A 13855-nucleotide genomic window follows, 5' to 3' on the forward strand; every position below is an offset into this window, starting at 1 on the left:
GATTCCCCTAAACCCAGGAGAAGGCATACTATCGGTCCTTGGGGGTCCAAAGGGTTTTTTGCCCCTGGGTAGTTGCTCCTCAGTCAATCATGCTGTGCTTTTTTGGTCCTCTAGTGATACAGATCCCATTGTGAACAGTTATGGATCCCAATATATGCAAGAGGCATCAATGGTGTTGTTCTAGGATCCCAGTGTGGACAGACATGGATCCCAGTGTAGACTGGGTGTTGATGCCTTTTTTGGGCATATCTTGGCTTTTGAAGAGGCATATCTTCCAGTTGTGGAGCGCCAGTAATGGATGCCAAACGTTCTTTCAATCCAAGTGTCTAACAGTGTCAGAGCAGACGGAGTCCGAGTGCCCAGTGTCCAAAACATCCACTGAGATTAAAGCATACAGAGGGATCTGATGGCTCCAAGCATCCAGTGGGATCTGTTGGATCTAAGTGGCCAGTGGGATCTGATGGATCCAAGTCTCAAGTTGGTTCTGATGGATCCAAGTGTCCAATGGGATCTGATGGATCCAAGTGTCCAGTGGGATCTGATGGATCCAATTATACAGTGGGATTGAGTGCCCAGTGGGATCTGATGGATCCAATTATACAGTGGGATCAGATGGAACCAGGTGTACAGTGGGATCTGATGGATCCAAGTGTCCAGTGGGATCTGATGGATCCAAGTGTCCAGTGGGATCTGATGGATCCAAGTGTCCAGTGGGATCTGATGGATCCAAGTGTCCAGTGGGATCTGATGGATCCAATTGTACTGTGGGATTGAGATGGCTCCAAAGTGTACAGGGGGATCTGGGGGATCCAAGCATGTCGTGAGATCCAAGGGATCCGAGCACTAACCTGCTGTGTTCAGCGCTAGTTCCTCTTTGGTTCAGCGCCTGAATTTTAAGAACACGCTGTTGTCCTGTCTTGTGCACCAGTTCCCATTTAGTAAGGACCAAGTCTACCTCTGGAGAAGACTTCTGGGTCAGAGGTGTTGAGTTGCTGCAGGAAGCTCCCTCTTTGGGCTATTTCCTCGTCATATAAGCATCTGTCAAGGTTGGAAAATTGGCTTTCGTTTAAAAGGAACAAGACAAGTGTCTTTTGTCTTCCCTCACTCTAGTGCCTTGTCAGATCTAGACTTTCCTGTCAAGATTGTTAGAAGTCCTAATTTTCATGACTGCCATCAGGAACACTGGCCAGAGTCCTCCTGTCAACTTTCAGCATCTCTCGGATTTTTGAGTTTTTCCATCTGCCAAGAATCTCTTTTCAGACGGCCCGAGAGTTTTACTCTCTTTTCCCCCTTTGTGCCTGGGACATTAGTAGTGAGCCTACTCTAGCTCTGGTGCCCGCAAGATGCTGGCCAGATTGGACAGACCTAAATGCGAGGCCTCGGATTTTACTTCAGTTCCAAGGTTTTGGGTGAAGACTGAACGCTGTAAGCTTCTTGGCTCTTCACTCTGCTGAAGACCTACTTGTTGACAGTTGCTGTTATATGCTTCCTGTCAACAGTCAAAGCTATCTCCTTCTCACGGTCTTCTTGCAGTTTCATTCTTGGTGGAACAACCTCTCCTGTAAGGCACCAATTCCCGTTTTCTTGGACCCTTTCCCGAGCTCCTGGTGCCACTTCCTAGTGCCTGGCGTATTCATCGAGCGCCCAACACCTGCACTAGAGCGCTCATCGTTATATCTCTAGCATTCGGCGGCCTTCTCCATTCGTCTGGCATAAGCTCACAGGGCCCAGGTTCTTACGGGTATGAAATTTCTTCATTTTTTTTCACCGTACAGTTCTGCATGTCGTTGTTATTGTACAAGGGTATCGTTGAGTCCACGCTAAGCATTATCAAGTTCAGTTTTTGTTGAATCTGCAAGGATTTCGACGTTTTCTCTTGGCTGTCATAAAGTCTGCAGAGTTGGCAGCTTGTTTGTACGGTTGCCAGTGGTTCTGCACGTCCTTCTACGAGTTTGCTTTTTTGGCTGTGAGTGCATGATCACCAACGCGAAACATGCCCACAGTGGATAGAGGACGAACCAGATAGCCTCTTCCTTTAATCTTCATGGCTATGGAATCTTTTGGAGATGCATGAAGCACCCTTCCTTTTCCTTGCCAGATGCTGGCCTCCTGACAGCACAAGTTTTCTCTGGAGCCCTTGTTCTAATAGTTATCTGAACTTAGTCTTTTGCAAAGGAAGTTCCTTCATCCGTGAACCTAGTCCTGGATTTCTTTTCAATGCTTCAGTTATGGGTTGGGGAGCCTTCTTAAGCAACCGGGGTTTTTTTTCAGGGTGTGGTCCCTGGAAAGACAGATCCTTCAGTTCCTTCTCATAGAGCTGGAAGTTTCTTCAAATAACTTGAATGCTTTTTGATGTTATTGCACTCCTAGACTGTGATAACCATTCAGACTAGACCACAGTTGTAGTGTTTTATGTAAGCAAGGCTCTACCCCACGTCTCCCCATTTCTATAGGAAGAGACCTGTTTCTGTGGACAGATCAATCAGGTCTTCTAGTCTCTTGATCGGTGCATAGAACTAAGCCCTATCAGGCGTACTGAGATGTCAGAAGGAGACCGTCAATCCCAGGCTGCTGGGATCTGTGGAATCTACAGGATAGACCTGTTCTTGGACCTGTTTGCTCCTTCTAGAGGTCTTCATTTTCCTCCTTTTGTGGTCCATACCATCCCTATAGCATGTGCAACAGACCCCATGCTATAGACAGATCCATCAGACTACCTCTCTTCACGCCCTTCACCACAGTCAAGAAGGAGCAACACAATCTTCGTGCTAACTCCAAATTACATTGTCTGCTAGCATTTTCTAGCTTATATCATGGTCCCTGAACATGCTCGGTTGTGGGCAGACTCTACAATATCCTCCCCCACTGTGTGTTCTCGAACAACCTCGCTTTAAGAGATCATCCAAGGTAGTCAGATCTTTCCATGACAGACTCCAGACTGTCCGGAGGATTATCATTGAAGATTTTTTTTTAGGCGTATTGCAGAGACCATTGCAAGACATGGAAGTCAGTCTTCTCTCGTCATCTTATAGACTTGGGGATCGACTTTCTGAAGTTAGTACCTTAGGGCTTACGTCTTCTCTGCGAGACTTCCATGTTCCTTTTACAATTACCCCATGAAGGGGTATCAAACTATGCATAACTCATGTATAAGCATGGAGTCCTAGTTCGTTGGCATCCATATCTTAATTTCCTTTGAAGTTCCTGACACGCCCAAGCAAGGGAGAAGAAGTGGTTTGCTCGTTTCTTCTTGGATTTTAGTCAAGGACAGGGACCCATCCAAGACCTAGATCCATTTTTTCTTATTCTCTTAGGAATTTTACGGACATCTGTGTCTTCCAGGAGCACCAGACAATACCCACATAGCTCATCTTGTGCCCTGCTCGCTTGCCACTAACAATAGCCTGGCACCAGCTTTGGCTATGATGTCAGCTTTCGTTCTGAGCACCCAGTAGCGCTCACTAGCTCTGAGGAAGACTGAAGTTTTCCATTCAGTTTGAATGTTCAGGTCTGAAGGTCATCCAGAACCTATGGTTTAATGGCAAGAACTACTTTCTTTCTCTGACTAGAACTTCTGGCAGCAACTGCACCTGGCACCAGCTCATTCTCAGAGAGCTAGAAGCACTCACTAGCTCTGAGGAGGAATTTAGAGAGCTCTGCCTAGCTGGATGGTATGGTATTGCCTAAAAAGTGGGTGGTCCCAAGCCATCCATAACCCAGGGAGGTAAGACAAGAGCTTGTCTCATTCTCTAATTAGAACATCTTGCCCTTTATCCTAATGGACTTTATCTTCTGAGACACGCTCATATTTAAGAGAAGCATTTTCCTCCTCCTAGTGAAAGCTAAAGATGTCAGAACAGCCTTTACCTCATCAGCTTTCAAACACTATACAGTATACCCCATATGTCCATTCAACAGTCAACCTACTGGTGGTATGATCGTTCTTCGTTTCTCATTTTGAGGGAGTTTAAACAGTTTTTTAAAAATTTGGCAGTACCTTGCAATTTTTAGTTACTGGCATGGTATCACGGAAGGAAGCATAGGATTTTCTCCTACTGCCTATTCACCTTGTAGTGAAGTGTCGAATTTTGGGGATCTGGGCGGGATACAATGTACCCGGAGCACCTGGCACTCTTAGTGGATGGGTTTAGGTCTTACTTCAGTAGGTGACAACATAATCTGGTTGTTGATTATGGTACTGTGCCAAGGGCAAGGGCACCTTTAAAGTTCTGCCAGCCATCAGATAATTCCTTGACTGCATAACTTCCACTGGTGCTTTGGTAGTGATTGGAGTACTCCTCCGCTACAAAGCTCCCTCTTTAGTAGAGGCGACCCTCGGCTTTACTGCCTTGCCACTACAGGTTAAGTTGAGGACCAGCCAGAGGCAGTGTATACTGTAGGCTCTCTTAACTAACAAGGAACAACAAGCATTGTTTTTAATGCTAGCAACGTTTCTATTTCTAATTCATTACATGACTTAATGTTTTAGAGTAGAATATGTCCATGTATCCCACCTCCTGTCAGTGTGGGATTCAGCTATGTAATTACTAGGTAAGTTACTTACTGTATATAAAAATGACCTTTTTATAATAAAGTTTTATACCAAGTAATTACATGATCAGAGCCCTCCCTCCTCCCCTCTGATGGACATAAGCATAAACAGATTGAGAATTCTCTGCAAAGTCGTTCCTAACTATTTCATTGGGGGTGAGACTAGTCACCTACACAGAACATTGGTGTCGCTACCACGAAATTTGAATCGAAGCTACTGCGAATAAATGAAACTAATAGCTATGTAATTACTTGGTAAGTACATAAAACTTTATTTTATTACAAAAATGTCATTTTTATCTTTGCAAATTTTGGGAACACTATAATTTCGTAATTGCTCATTTTATGATTAATTCTCTGTGGACTACATTATTAATAGTTTCAGTACAGTAAATATAAACGGTAGTTAAGTATATTAGTATATTAATGTTTTTGAAGAGTAGTTTTGGTTTATGTTTCAACTCCTTTGGTCTGGGAAAGAACAACAAGGTGTCTGTTCTAGGGCAGGAGTTGATATGGAACATCAAACCTAATTTGCTTCTCAATGTGTTGTCGATAAATGCCAGAGTATCCACAGAGCAAGGAAATATTGAAGAAACATCATCCATCTCTGACTTTTATTTTGGTATTAAATACTGTGTTGTTTAGCTAAGCTTGCTTATATTTACATTCTAAAATATTGGTGAATTTGCCTTGACAATTAACCCCAGTTATTGTTCCAGCTGATTCTTACAATTGACAGTTTCTTCACTGCTCTTTTTCTGTCTCTTTATCTGGCCATGTTAGTACTTATGCCAAAAACCTAAAAAACCCCCTTCTCTGGGCAGGGGAGACTGGAGCATTCATTGGAATGGTGAATGACATATAAGAAGGCAAAATTCTGTCCTCATATGGACAGTTACCAAATTAAAAAAACTTTTGATAAAGTTCTTTGAGTAGAGACAGCTGTCAAGACTGATATTTTGTTATGTTTCCAAGTAGCCCCTGAAGACAACTACCATTTATCTTTTGCCCTTTGCCTAAGGAAAAGTGCACAAGGATCACCTATAGGTGTTGAAGCATAGCAGTGAGCACCTGTTTTATGTATACAGCAGTAAACTTAATACAAATCCATTATTTTCTATTTTTTCCTAAGAACTGATTTCATATTTTGTCTTATTACAGTCCAGGTTCAAGTGAGTCTATGGAATCTAACACTTCTGTAGATGAATGTGATGGACCAAATTCTCAAACACCAGATGTAGAAAATTCAGGTATGTGATTTAGCATTAATTGACAATTTTAGTTGTTTCAAACATTTGAAAGAAATTGTTACTATGAGTACTATGCTTATTCGTGAATTGGGACTTTGGTGTATTAATTTGTATTTATTAATTTGTATTTGTGTTTTGGTCTTGTTTTGGTGACAAAGAAAGACTGAGTCTTGAGTATGCTGAGTGTAGTTGACATTACACTGTAAAAGATGTGATAAGAATTCCACTATGGATTTTTGCTTTAATGGTCTGGGAGCATGGTATGAAAAAATATTTTTCAGATATTGCAAAAATTGCAATGGTAATGGGTTGAAAGGAATCTTGATATTAAAGTTTCTCAAAGTTTTGATAATAGATAATTAGGAATGGCTGATACTGTATATCCTCAGTTGCTCCTCTCTTGGTAGAGAAGTGTATTTTTGGTTAATAGTTTATGTAGGATTATTCACTGTAATTTTTACTGTTAAGGTTAGTTAAATTCTTTGCTCAAGTTGCAGAGATTTTTAATTAAAATTTTATAGAATATATATGTTAATGTAAGCAGCAGTGAATAAAATGGTTTTTATATAACTTCTTGGACATCTGTTATAACTGCATTGCTATATGTTTTACAAACTTAGGTAAACTTGAACTTTGACATTTCCACAGACAGTAAAGAATGTTTTTGAGTGAAATTTGTAATCTCAAATAGTGATTACTATTTGCCAGCTTTCCTGCCTTATTTTATTATTTAGGCCAATGTTGTAATTGGAATAGTGGTTAATTAAATAATTGTTGCTAGTCTCCTATACTTCTTTTGTGATCTCTTGATTTTTTTTTTTTTGTATGGCATGTATTTAGATCTTACATCTGAAAAATTGATGGGAAATCTTGTAGGTTGTTTGTAATTGTGGAGTGAATCTTTATGTTTAAAAATCAAGGTGGTTCCTTCAAACAATGTGGTTTTCCTAGTCAGACCATGAGTGTTATCATAACTTTTAATGAAGCATTATGTGTAAAAGGAAGTAGAATGTGCTGGAATTTGAGTTGTATTTTGTAGTTCAAAGCCAAAATTACAATAACTTAAGGTTAAGAATGTAGGTCAGAGAAACAATGAAAATGACCTTGTGAAGACCAGCATTTGAATTACACTGACATGTATTCCTGGAAAAACTCATTGCTTTTATCATTAAGTAGAATTTTCCATATTGTAAGAAGGGATGCCTCTGACACAGTGTGATATGATTAGTTCATTGCCCTTATCACTTAGCAAAATGTAACCATTGCTAGAACTGCCAAAAGTTAGAAGGGTAATCTTTTCTTATTGCTGCAAGTACTGTACTGTAGACAGAAGTCATTAAGTTGTTGGAAACAATATTTTTGTAGAATGGTCTGTTTTGGCCTTAAACCTGTACAGCATCTGTCTATACACATTTACATTTCCCCAAGGGGGTTCCACTTTCATTATGCCATGTGTGCCACACCATAGGTGGTCCTTGGCAGTGGCCCTTCTGCACCAGCTGCATTGTTTTCTCCTTTTACATTTTGTCCATTCCTTTTGTTCTCCTAGCTGTCCAATGTCCCATAACTAAACCTTGATTTAGTTAACACATTTTGTTCAGGAACAAATCCTGTGGGTGAGCTCTGTAACAGTCTGGAACTGACTCATTGGTCATGTTACGCTAATTTGTTGTAATAGGTAAGTGTTCCTACGAGAGTTCCTAAGAGAAGTCAAACCATTGCCTTTTATGTCGGAATCTTCCATAGCATGAGCTGGAGTAGGTTACTGAAACTTGGTGATAAGGTAGTTAACTAGAAATAGGTGGGTGAATTGGGGAACCCTCCACTCACTTGGACTTTTTCCTCAGCCACTGTCAAGGTGAGACATCTTTCTGTGCTCCTGACTGCTCATCAGGTTGATACTTCTTTCATCTTTATCATAGTATGTATGGTGTTTCTATTTTCTTTTTATGTAGATTTAAAAAAAAAGAGTGAACAATGGAATTAGACGTGAAGGACATAATCAGGTGTTTGACTACTTTGTCCTTTGGATTAGTGTAGCCAATTTTGTATTTCTGCATTGGTGCTAGAGTGTGCTGGATGGTCTCCTTTGCAGTGGAGAGGTTCAGCGCAACAGAGGAAGGCCAAAAGATGTTACACAGGTTTCTTCAAATCTTTTCAGCTCCTTCCTACCAGATGCCCCTCGCTCCCAACCTTTTGCTCTTGCAAGGGACTGGTGGTTTTAAGGGTAAGTGACCAGCCCACATTCTGTGACAGTACTGGCCCAGGTGCATGTGCCAAGCCCTCCCATGGTGAGATAGTGGCATTTGCTCATGGCTTGTTACTTCCAACATATGCTTTGTTAGCAGCTTTACTGGATTATTGAGAGACATTTCAGCTTGGTATTGCGAGTGATCCATTTTTTGCTGCTGTTCTCTTTCTGTTAAGGAACTCGGTGCTGTCTAGCCTCCTGTAGCAGTTGTCTTGCATGTGGAGAGTAAGACTCGTGGATGAAGTTTGGTGAAGGTTTGCAGGATCCTGTCATCTTCCTCATCCTCCTCCTCCTCATCCCCTTTACCTTCTTCTGCCTCTTGTTCTTTCTGTGTGAAGAAGGAGAGGTGTCAGAATCCCTTTCGCCATAAGTTCCATTGGACTTTGAGTGAGCACCATCCTTCTTGGGGGTTGGTGACAGTATTTGCTCAACTGTAGTTGGTACATCTGCCATATGTTGGGCTGGCATAGGGTTATCTAAGCATGCTTGTGAACCATTGTCTCCCCTTTTTCATTTACCTCTCCCATTCATACTTCTGCTGAAGTATGTAGAGAAGAGATGGCTTTACTGTCTTGCTCATTACTGTCTTGCTCAGTGCATGTTTGATCCCCAGAAGTTTGTGTCCGAAATGGATTTTGTAATGATCTTACGAATGTGATCTTATGAACCTTCAGATGTCTGGTTCATCCAGAATTCCTGCTGTATGTGTAACAGTTCCTGGATTGTTTGTGTGCAAAAGAGGGTTCATGCAGTAAAGGTCACTACTTTATGATATCATTGCATATTGCGGTGAACTGTGTGCATATGATTGTATGGGCACTTAAGAAGTTTCTTGCTCATTTGAGAGTCCTGCTGGTGTGTGCATGCATGATAGCACACATGAGTACTTACTGTAGCTCCCAGTTCAGTTTTGATTGATTGTATAGGAATGAGGACCTCAGTTTCTAGTGTGTACACGTAATCCGCAAATCAGTCTTTAGCTATCGGTACAGCTATGACCGATCATTCGTGTATACAGCCTGAGAGCACTCACCAGATTAGATTGGTTATCAGTCTCACTTTTGGAAGAGGATCTGCCTCTTGCTTTGGGGAATCTGGTAGGACCTGAGGGTTCTTCTCCAGAACCCTTACAGGCAGAGTTGGAATGTGGAAGTCATGGTGTATTATATGCTTAATGATCTCGGAGTGGCAAGCACTGTGCCTGTATCAAGCCTATCTTGTGTGTGTTCAGGAGGCAAAGCAGTCATTCTGATTTCTGTGGTCGCTACTTTCTACTTGTGTTTTGGATCAGATGAACAGTCTGATCTGTGGATCAGAAGGTTTCCTGCTGTCCAGCAGATTGAGCAAGTTACTTTACAACTTTGATGCATCAGAGGAAGTTTTGCACGCCAGAAGATGAATAGAATACTTATGTCTGCTCGCTTCTCCCAAAAAGTTCTGCCAAGATTATTTTCAGAAATACAGTTCAATGCTGAAGATGAAATAATATTCTATGAAAACCCACTTCTGAAAAATAATTGTAAAACTTTTAATAATTTGTTTCTTTCCTTTTCTCTCTACCTAGCTTTATATGGTAGGAAGTATTGTTCTTCTTTTCTGTATAATATTAACTCTTTGAGTGACCTTGTGACTAATAAGTGTAAAAGTTTCATGGAGAAGAAGACTTGTTACAGATGATCACCTGTTTGCAATGAAGTTGGATGAAAGTGCAGGAATTTTAATGATGTGACTAACTGTTATTCCTTAAATTTTGCCTTACATATACAAAGTAGTTTATTTAAGCATTAAACTTCTTAGAAAAATCTGTTGTTTGAAAGCTGTGGTTTAATTTATGTATTGAAAAATTAAATTTTTTTTTTTTTCATTTAACACTTGGATAATTATCATTTCCTCCAACAGGTATAGATGAAGAAGCAAGTTATGTTGAAATGGAGAGAGGAAATGGTACTCATACCCGCGAGCAATTGCAGACGCCCTTCACCCTTCCTATTAATAGTCGCACAATCTCCACTCTTAGCAAAGGTATGCAAGCACAGATTAATATAAAAAAAAATATAGTTTAGTTATAAATGATGGACAAGTTACAACTTTTTTCAGTAGCATCTTGCCAAATAGTTTTAAATTTAATAGACTGAATATTAACACAATATTTTATTCATCTGATATGTTTGCTAGATAAACTATAATGCCTGATAAACATTAAGTTGGGAGACAAAAAGTTAGGGACAGTACTCACTATTGCAACCGCGGTCTGTATCAGCAGGCTAGAATTTGTTACCCAACTTAAGATAATCCTCTTAAGGATCTTTTCTGCAGTATAAGTATACATGCACACACATAGTAACTAGAAGATAAGGTTAAAGCTATAGTGACAAAGGAAGGTAGGTGTGTGAAGGGCAATTTTGTGACAGAACACTTTTTACATACTGTATATCCAAGAGAATGAGTGCAGTAGTCCAGGTCTAAGTCAGTGGAAAAGGGTGTGGTGAAATAAAAATTTGGATTAAATATAAGGTGTAAGGTGGTATTTTAGGGAGAGGATATTGTACTGCAGGGACGTAAATGCACAGAGAAAAGTTGATGAACAAATGGATCTTGAAATAAAGATCCAAATAAGTATTTGTCTGGACAGAAAGTACCCATATGTTAATTGATTTTTTTGATAAGGAAAATCAAATCAGAGTGATTCAAGCTTGAAAATATATAAGGCATGCAGGGTACACATTTATGCCTGGATATACTGTATACATATGTGGGTACAGGCAGTGCCCAGTTGTCAGCGGAGGTTCTGTTCGGACAGTGTGGCGATAAGTGAAAATCACCGATAACCAAAAATCAACGTTTTTTCGGCGCCTCTGTTGAGTATGTATTGGTGCCATACGCGATTATCAGTGCCGATAATCGCACATATTGGCAGAAATCAGCGCAAACTGGCGCTGAAAATCACCGATTTTCATCGCTAGACAAGTGCCGAAAACTGGATTGCCGATAACCAGGAACTGCCTGTACTTACAGTCAGCCCTCAATTTACACAAATTTAAAAACTTAAATTTTGTAAGGATAATGAAAAAAAATATGTTGAACAGTAGTTAAGTTGTGCTCCATTTTTAATGTTATTTTAGCTAAAGATTAGGGAGGTGTTTTTTTTTTATTTTTTTATTTCAACAAAAATGTGGGTTTATGGCTGAAATTATATCTATGTTAGCAGAGATGTGAAGGTACAGTATCTTCTGTTATCTGGTTTTTGCTTGATTTGTAAGTTGATCATTACCTGAAAATGTTATGCTTACAGGTTTAGTGTCCCCTGTAAGTGGCAGCAGTATGGATGGTCAGTGTGTTTCGTCGCCGCATGACAATTATTTGGAGATGGCTAGTCCTTCATCAGAGCGTATCGTTGGTTCTATGTCAGATAGAGGGGGTTACATGCTTATGGATCGTGCTCCATCTCAACCATCCCAAGGCCAAGGAAGTGTAGGATCTGAAAGTTCAGGTTATCTGCAAATGGCACCCTTAAATTCTCCTGGTTCTAGCCTTCCTTCCTGGCCAACATACACATCTAGTCAGGTACTGTATTTTGTCTTTTTGTCTTCAAAGAGATAATTAGATGATTATTTACTAGAGTTATTGCTGCAACTTCTTATTTAAAGTAAAAAATGTGATCTTCCTAAGATAGATTTTGGTAGTTTCTCTACATTTTATTGATTAGGCAGCAAGTTTGTTATGTTTCACAGGGTTCATTATGTATGAAGATGATAGACTAATTATGTACTGTTTGGATCTTGTATGTTGTGACATATTAATGCTTGTGTATAAAGCACTCGCAGAAACTAGTTAAGAATGTGAGTGCTTGCAATGTTTGTAAGCTGAGTAAGAGTAGAGTTGTGAGGGTAAATGGAACATAGGAAGATGGGAGAGTATGTTGATGTGGGTGGTATTGCCCTCTACAAAAAACAGAATGTTAAAGATAGAAAAGGTAAAAGTAGGGACAATGATTGGTTAAAGGCTGGTGAAGTGTTGAATACAAGTGCCCTTTTATTATCATGTTTGCTTATATAGCCCAGAGGCTTATACATACACAAACGACATTGATAAAATGATCGTCTGAAAGGAAAAGTACAGTACTAAATATATAAGAGTTAAAATTACTTGAATGCACTGTTATAATGCAGGGTATAAATAAAGAAGAATGGTAATGTCCCTAGAAGAAATGCTATTTACACAATAAGTAAATATTTCATTGTCACAATTTCTAGGTCATATACCTTTTATACAAATCAGAGCAATTATGTAAAGTTTGAAAACTTTAATATATTCATTATTTATAAAATTAAGAGGGCTACATGTAGATCCTAGTCTAGAATCTTGATTAAAGCTGAATTTTCTGATTGAAATAATTTCTTTTACAATAAAATTTGTGAAGTTTTATCAGTGGCATTCCTGGCAGGGTGGTTGTTTGAAATCGCCCCCCGGGCCCCAAAGTGAGGGGGGGGGACCCCAAAATGCAAAATTTAACCATTGCTGCTATAACAGGACAAGAAATCCAGTGGCCTCCATTCACTCTGTCCTACCTCCCTTCACCCTGATCTACCTCCCTTCACATAATGCGAGTCCCTTCCAGCAATATATATTGATTCATTTAACTCCCTCCACATCACATCGCCATCAGAGTATATTACTGTTATCTTCATTTTTACCATTTATCATTATGTTTAACTGGATTAAGTGGATCTTCAATTATTCAATGTACACCTAGTTTTAAGAAGTAAAATTTCTGAAATTTGCATTTGCAAGTGCCTTGAAAATGATCCTACAATTGCTCATATTCTAAAAATTTCCCGGGGGCTGTAAGCCCCAACCCCAGCTGCTTTGGCTCACTTTGTTCGCCTCCCACCCCATAAGAGGTATTAAGAACCAAGAGGGAAAGTCAATATGGGGTAATTTCTTGACCAAAAACTGGCATTTAAATGTGATGTCAAGGCCTTCCATTCAGATATTAATCAGTCAGCAAAATTACAAACATATCACTCTGACAGTCGTACTGTTTGGGTATATTAAATGAGAGTGATAGAAATTTTGGTATATGATGACAAAAATCCATTCTTTTATTTTGGAACACTGCCCAGAAATTAACCTAATTTATGGGACTCCTTGTCAGTTGTAGAAACATCAAAAGCTCTTAAAGAATGAACAGCAAATAGGATATCAATATTATTCTGAATCAAAAGGTAAGACCATGTCTGAATCCCCTAAACTTATGGTTAGTGTTTACAAATTTGGATTCATAAAAATGTAAACTTTAGGACTTTAATTATGCCAAAGGAATTTTTTTTATATATTATACCTGCATACATAAATTTGTATGTATTTACCAAATGTATGTACAGTAAACCTCACGTATTCGCGGTCTCACGATTCGCGGACTCACTTATTCACGGATTTCTCTGTGGAACGTATGTACCCATTATTTGCAGAAAATTCACCCATTCGTGGTATTTTTCACTGAGAAATATTCACTAAATACTGTATTTTCATCTCATCTTCATGACTAAATGCACTTTTTGTGATATAACTATTAAAATACACAGGTAATGCTCGAGTTACGATAATTTACCTTACGATAATTCGATTTTGCAATGGGGTAAGCAGTTGATACTGATACGACAATATTTTTTATAAAATATTTTAAAATTTTGAGCGGGCGCAGGCAGCAGTGTAATTAGGCAGTGAGAGAGACCAAATTACAATAGACAACTCTTCCTCCATCTCTTTATCCCATCTTCTAGTTAAAAAAGTTAAAGAG

General features: G+C 39.4%; 1 protein-coding gene across 48 annotated transcripts in view; it reads left to right on the forward strand.

Annotated features, from left to right (window-relative positions):
* The window catches only part of chico (insulin receptor substrate 1 chico), a 182111-nt gene that overhangs the window by 121947 nt on the left and 46309 nt on the right, over positions 1 to 13855 (forward strand). For all 48 annotated transcript variants that reach the window (XM_067088011.1, XM_067087976.1, XM_067087993.1 and 45 more), the window contains 3 exons: positions 5716 to 5804; positions 9955 to 10077; positions 11348 to 11619. In XM_067088011.1, coding sequence (XP_066944112.1) covers positions 5716 to 5804; positions 9955 to 10077; positions 11348 to 11619 — 484 coding nt within the window. The remainder of the gene's footprint in view (positions 1 to 5715; positions 5805 to 9954; positions 10078 to 11347; positions 11620 to 13855) is intronic.

The sequence above is a fragment of the Macrobrachium rosenbergii genome, chromosome 44, assembly GCF_040412425.1.
Source record: "Macrobrachium rosenbergii isolate ZJJX-2024 chromosome 44, ASM4041242v1, whole genome shotgun sequence".
Classification (NCBI taxonomy): Eukaryota; Metazoa; Arthropoda; class Malacostraca; order Decapoda; family Palaemonidae; genus Macrobrachium; species Macrobrachium rosenbergii.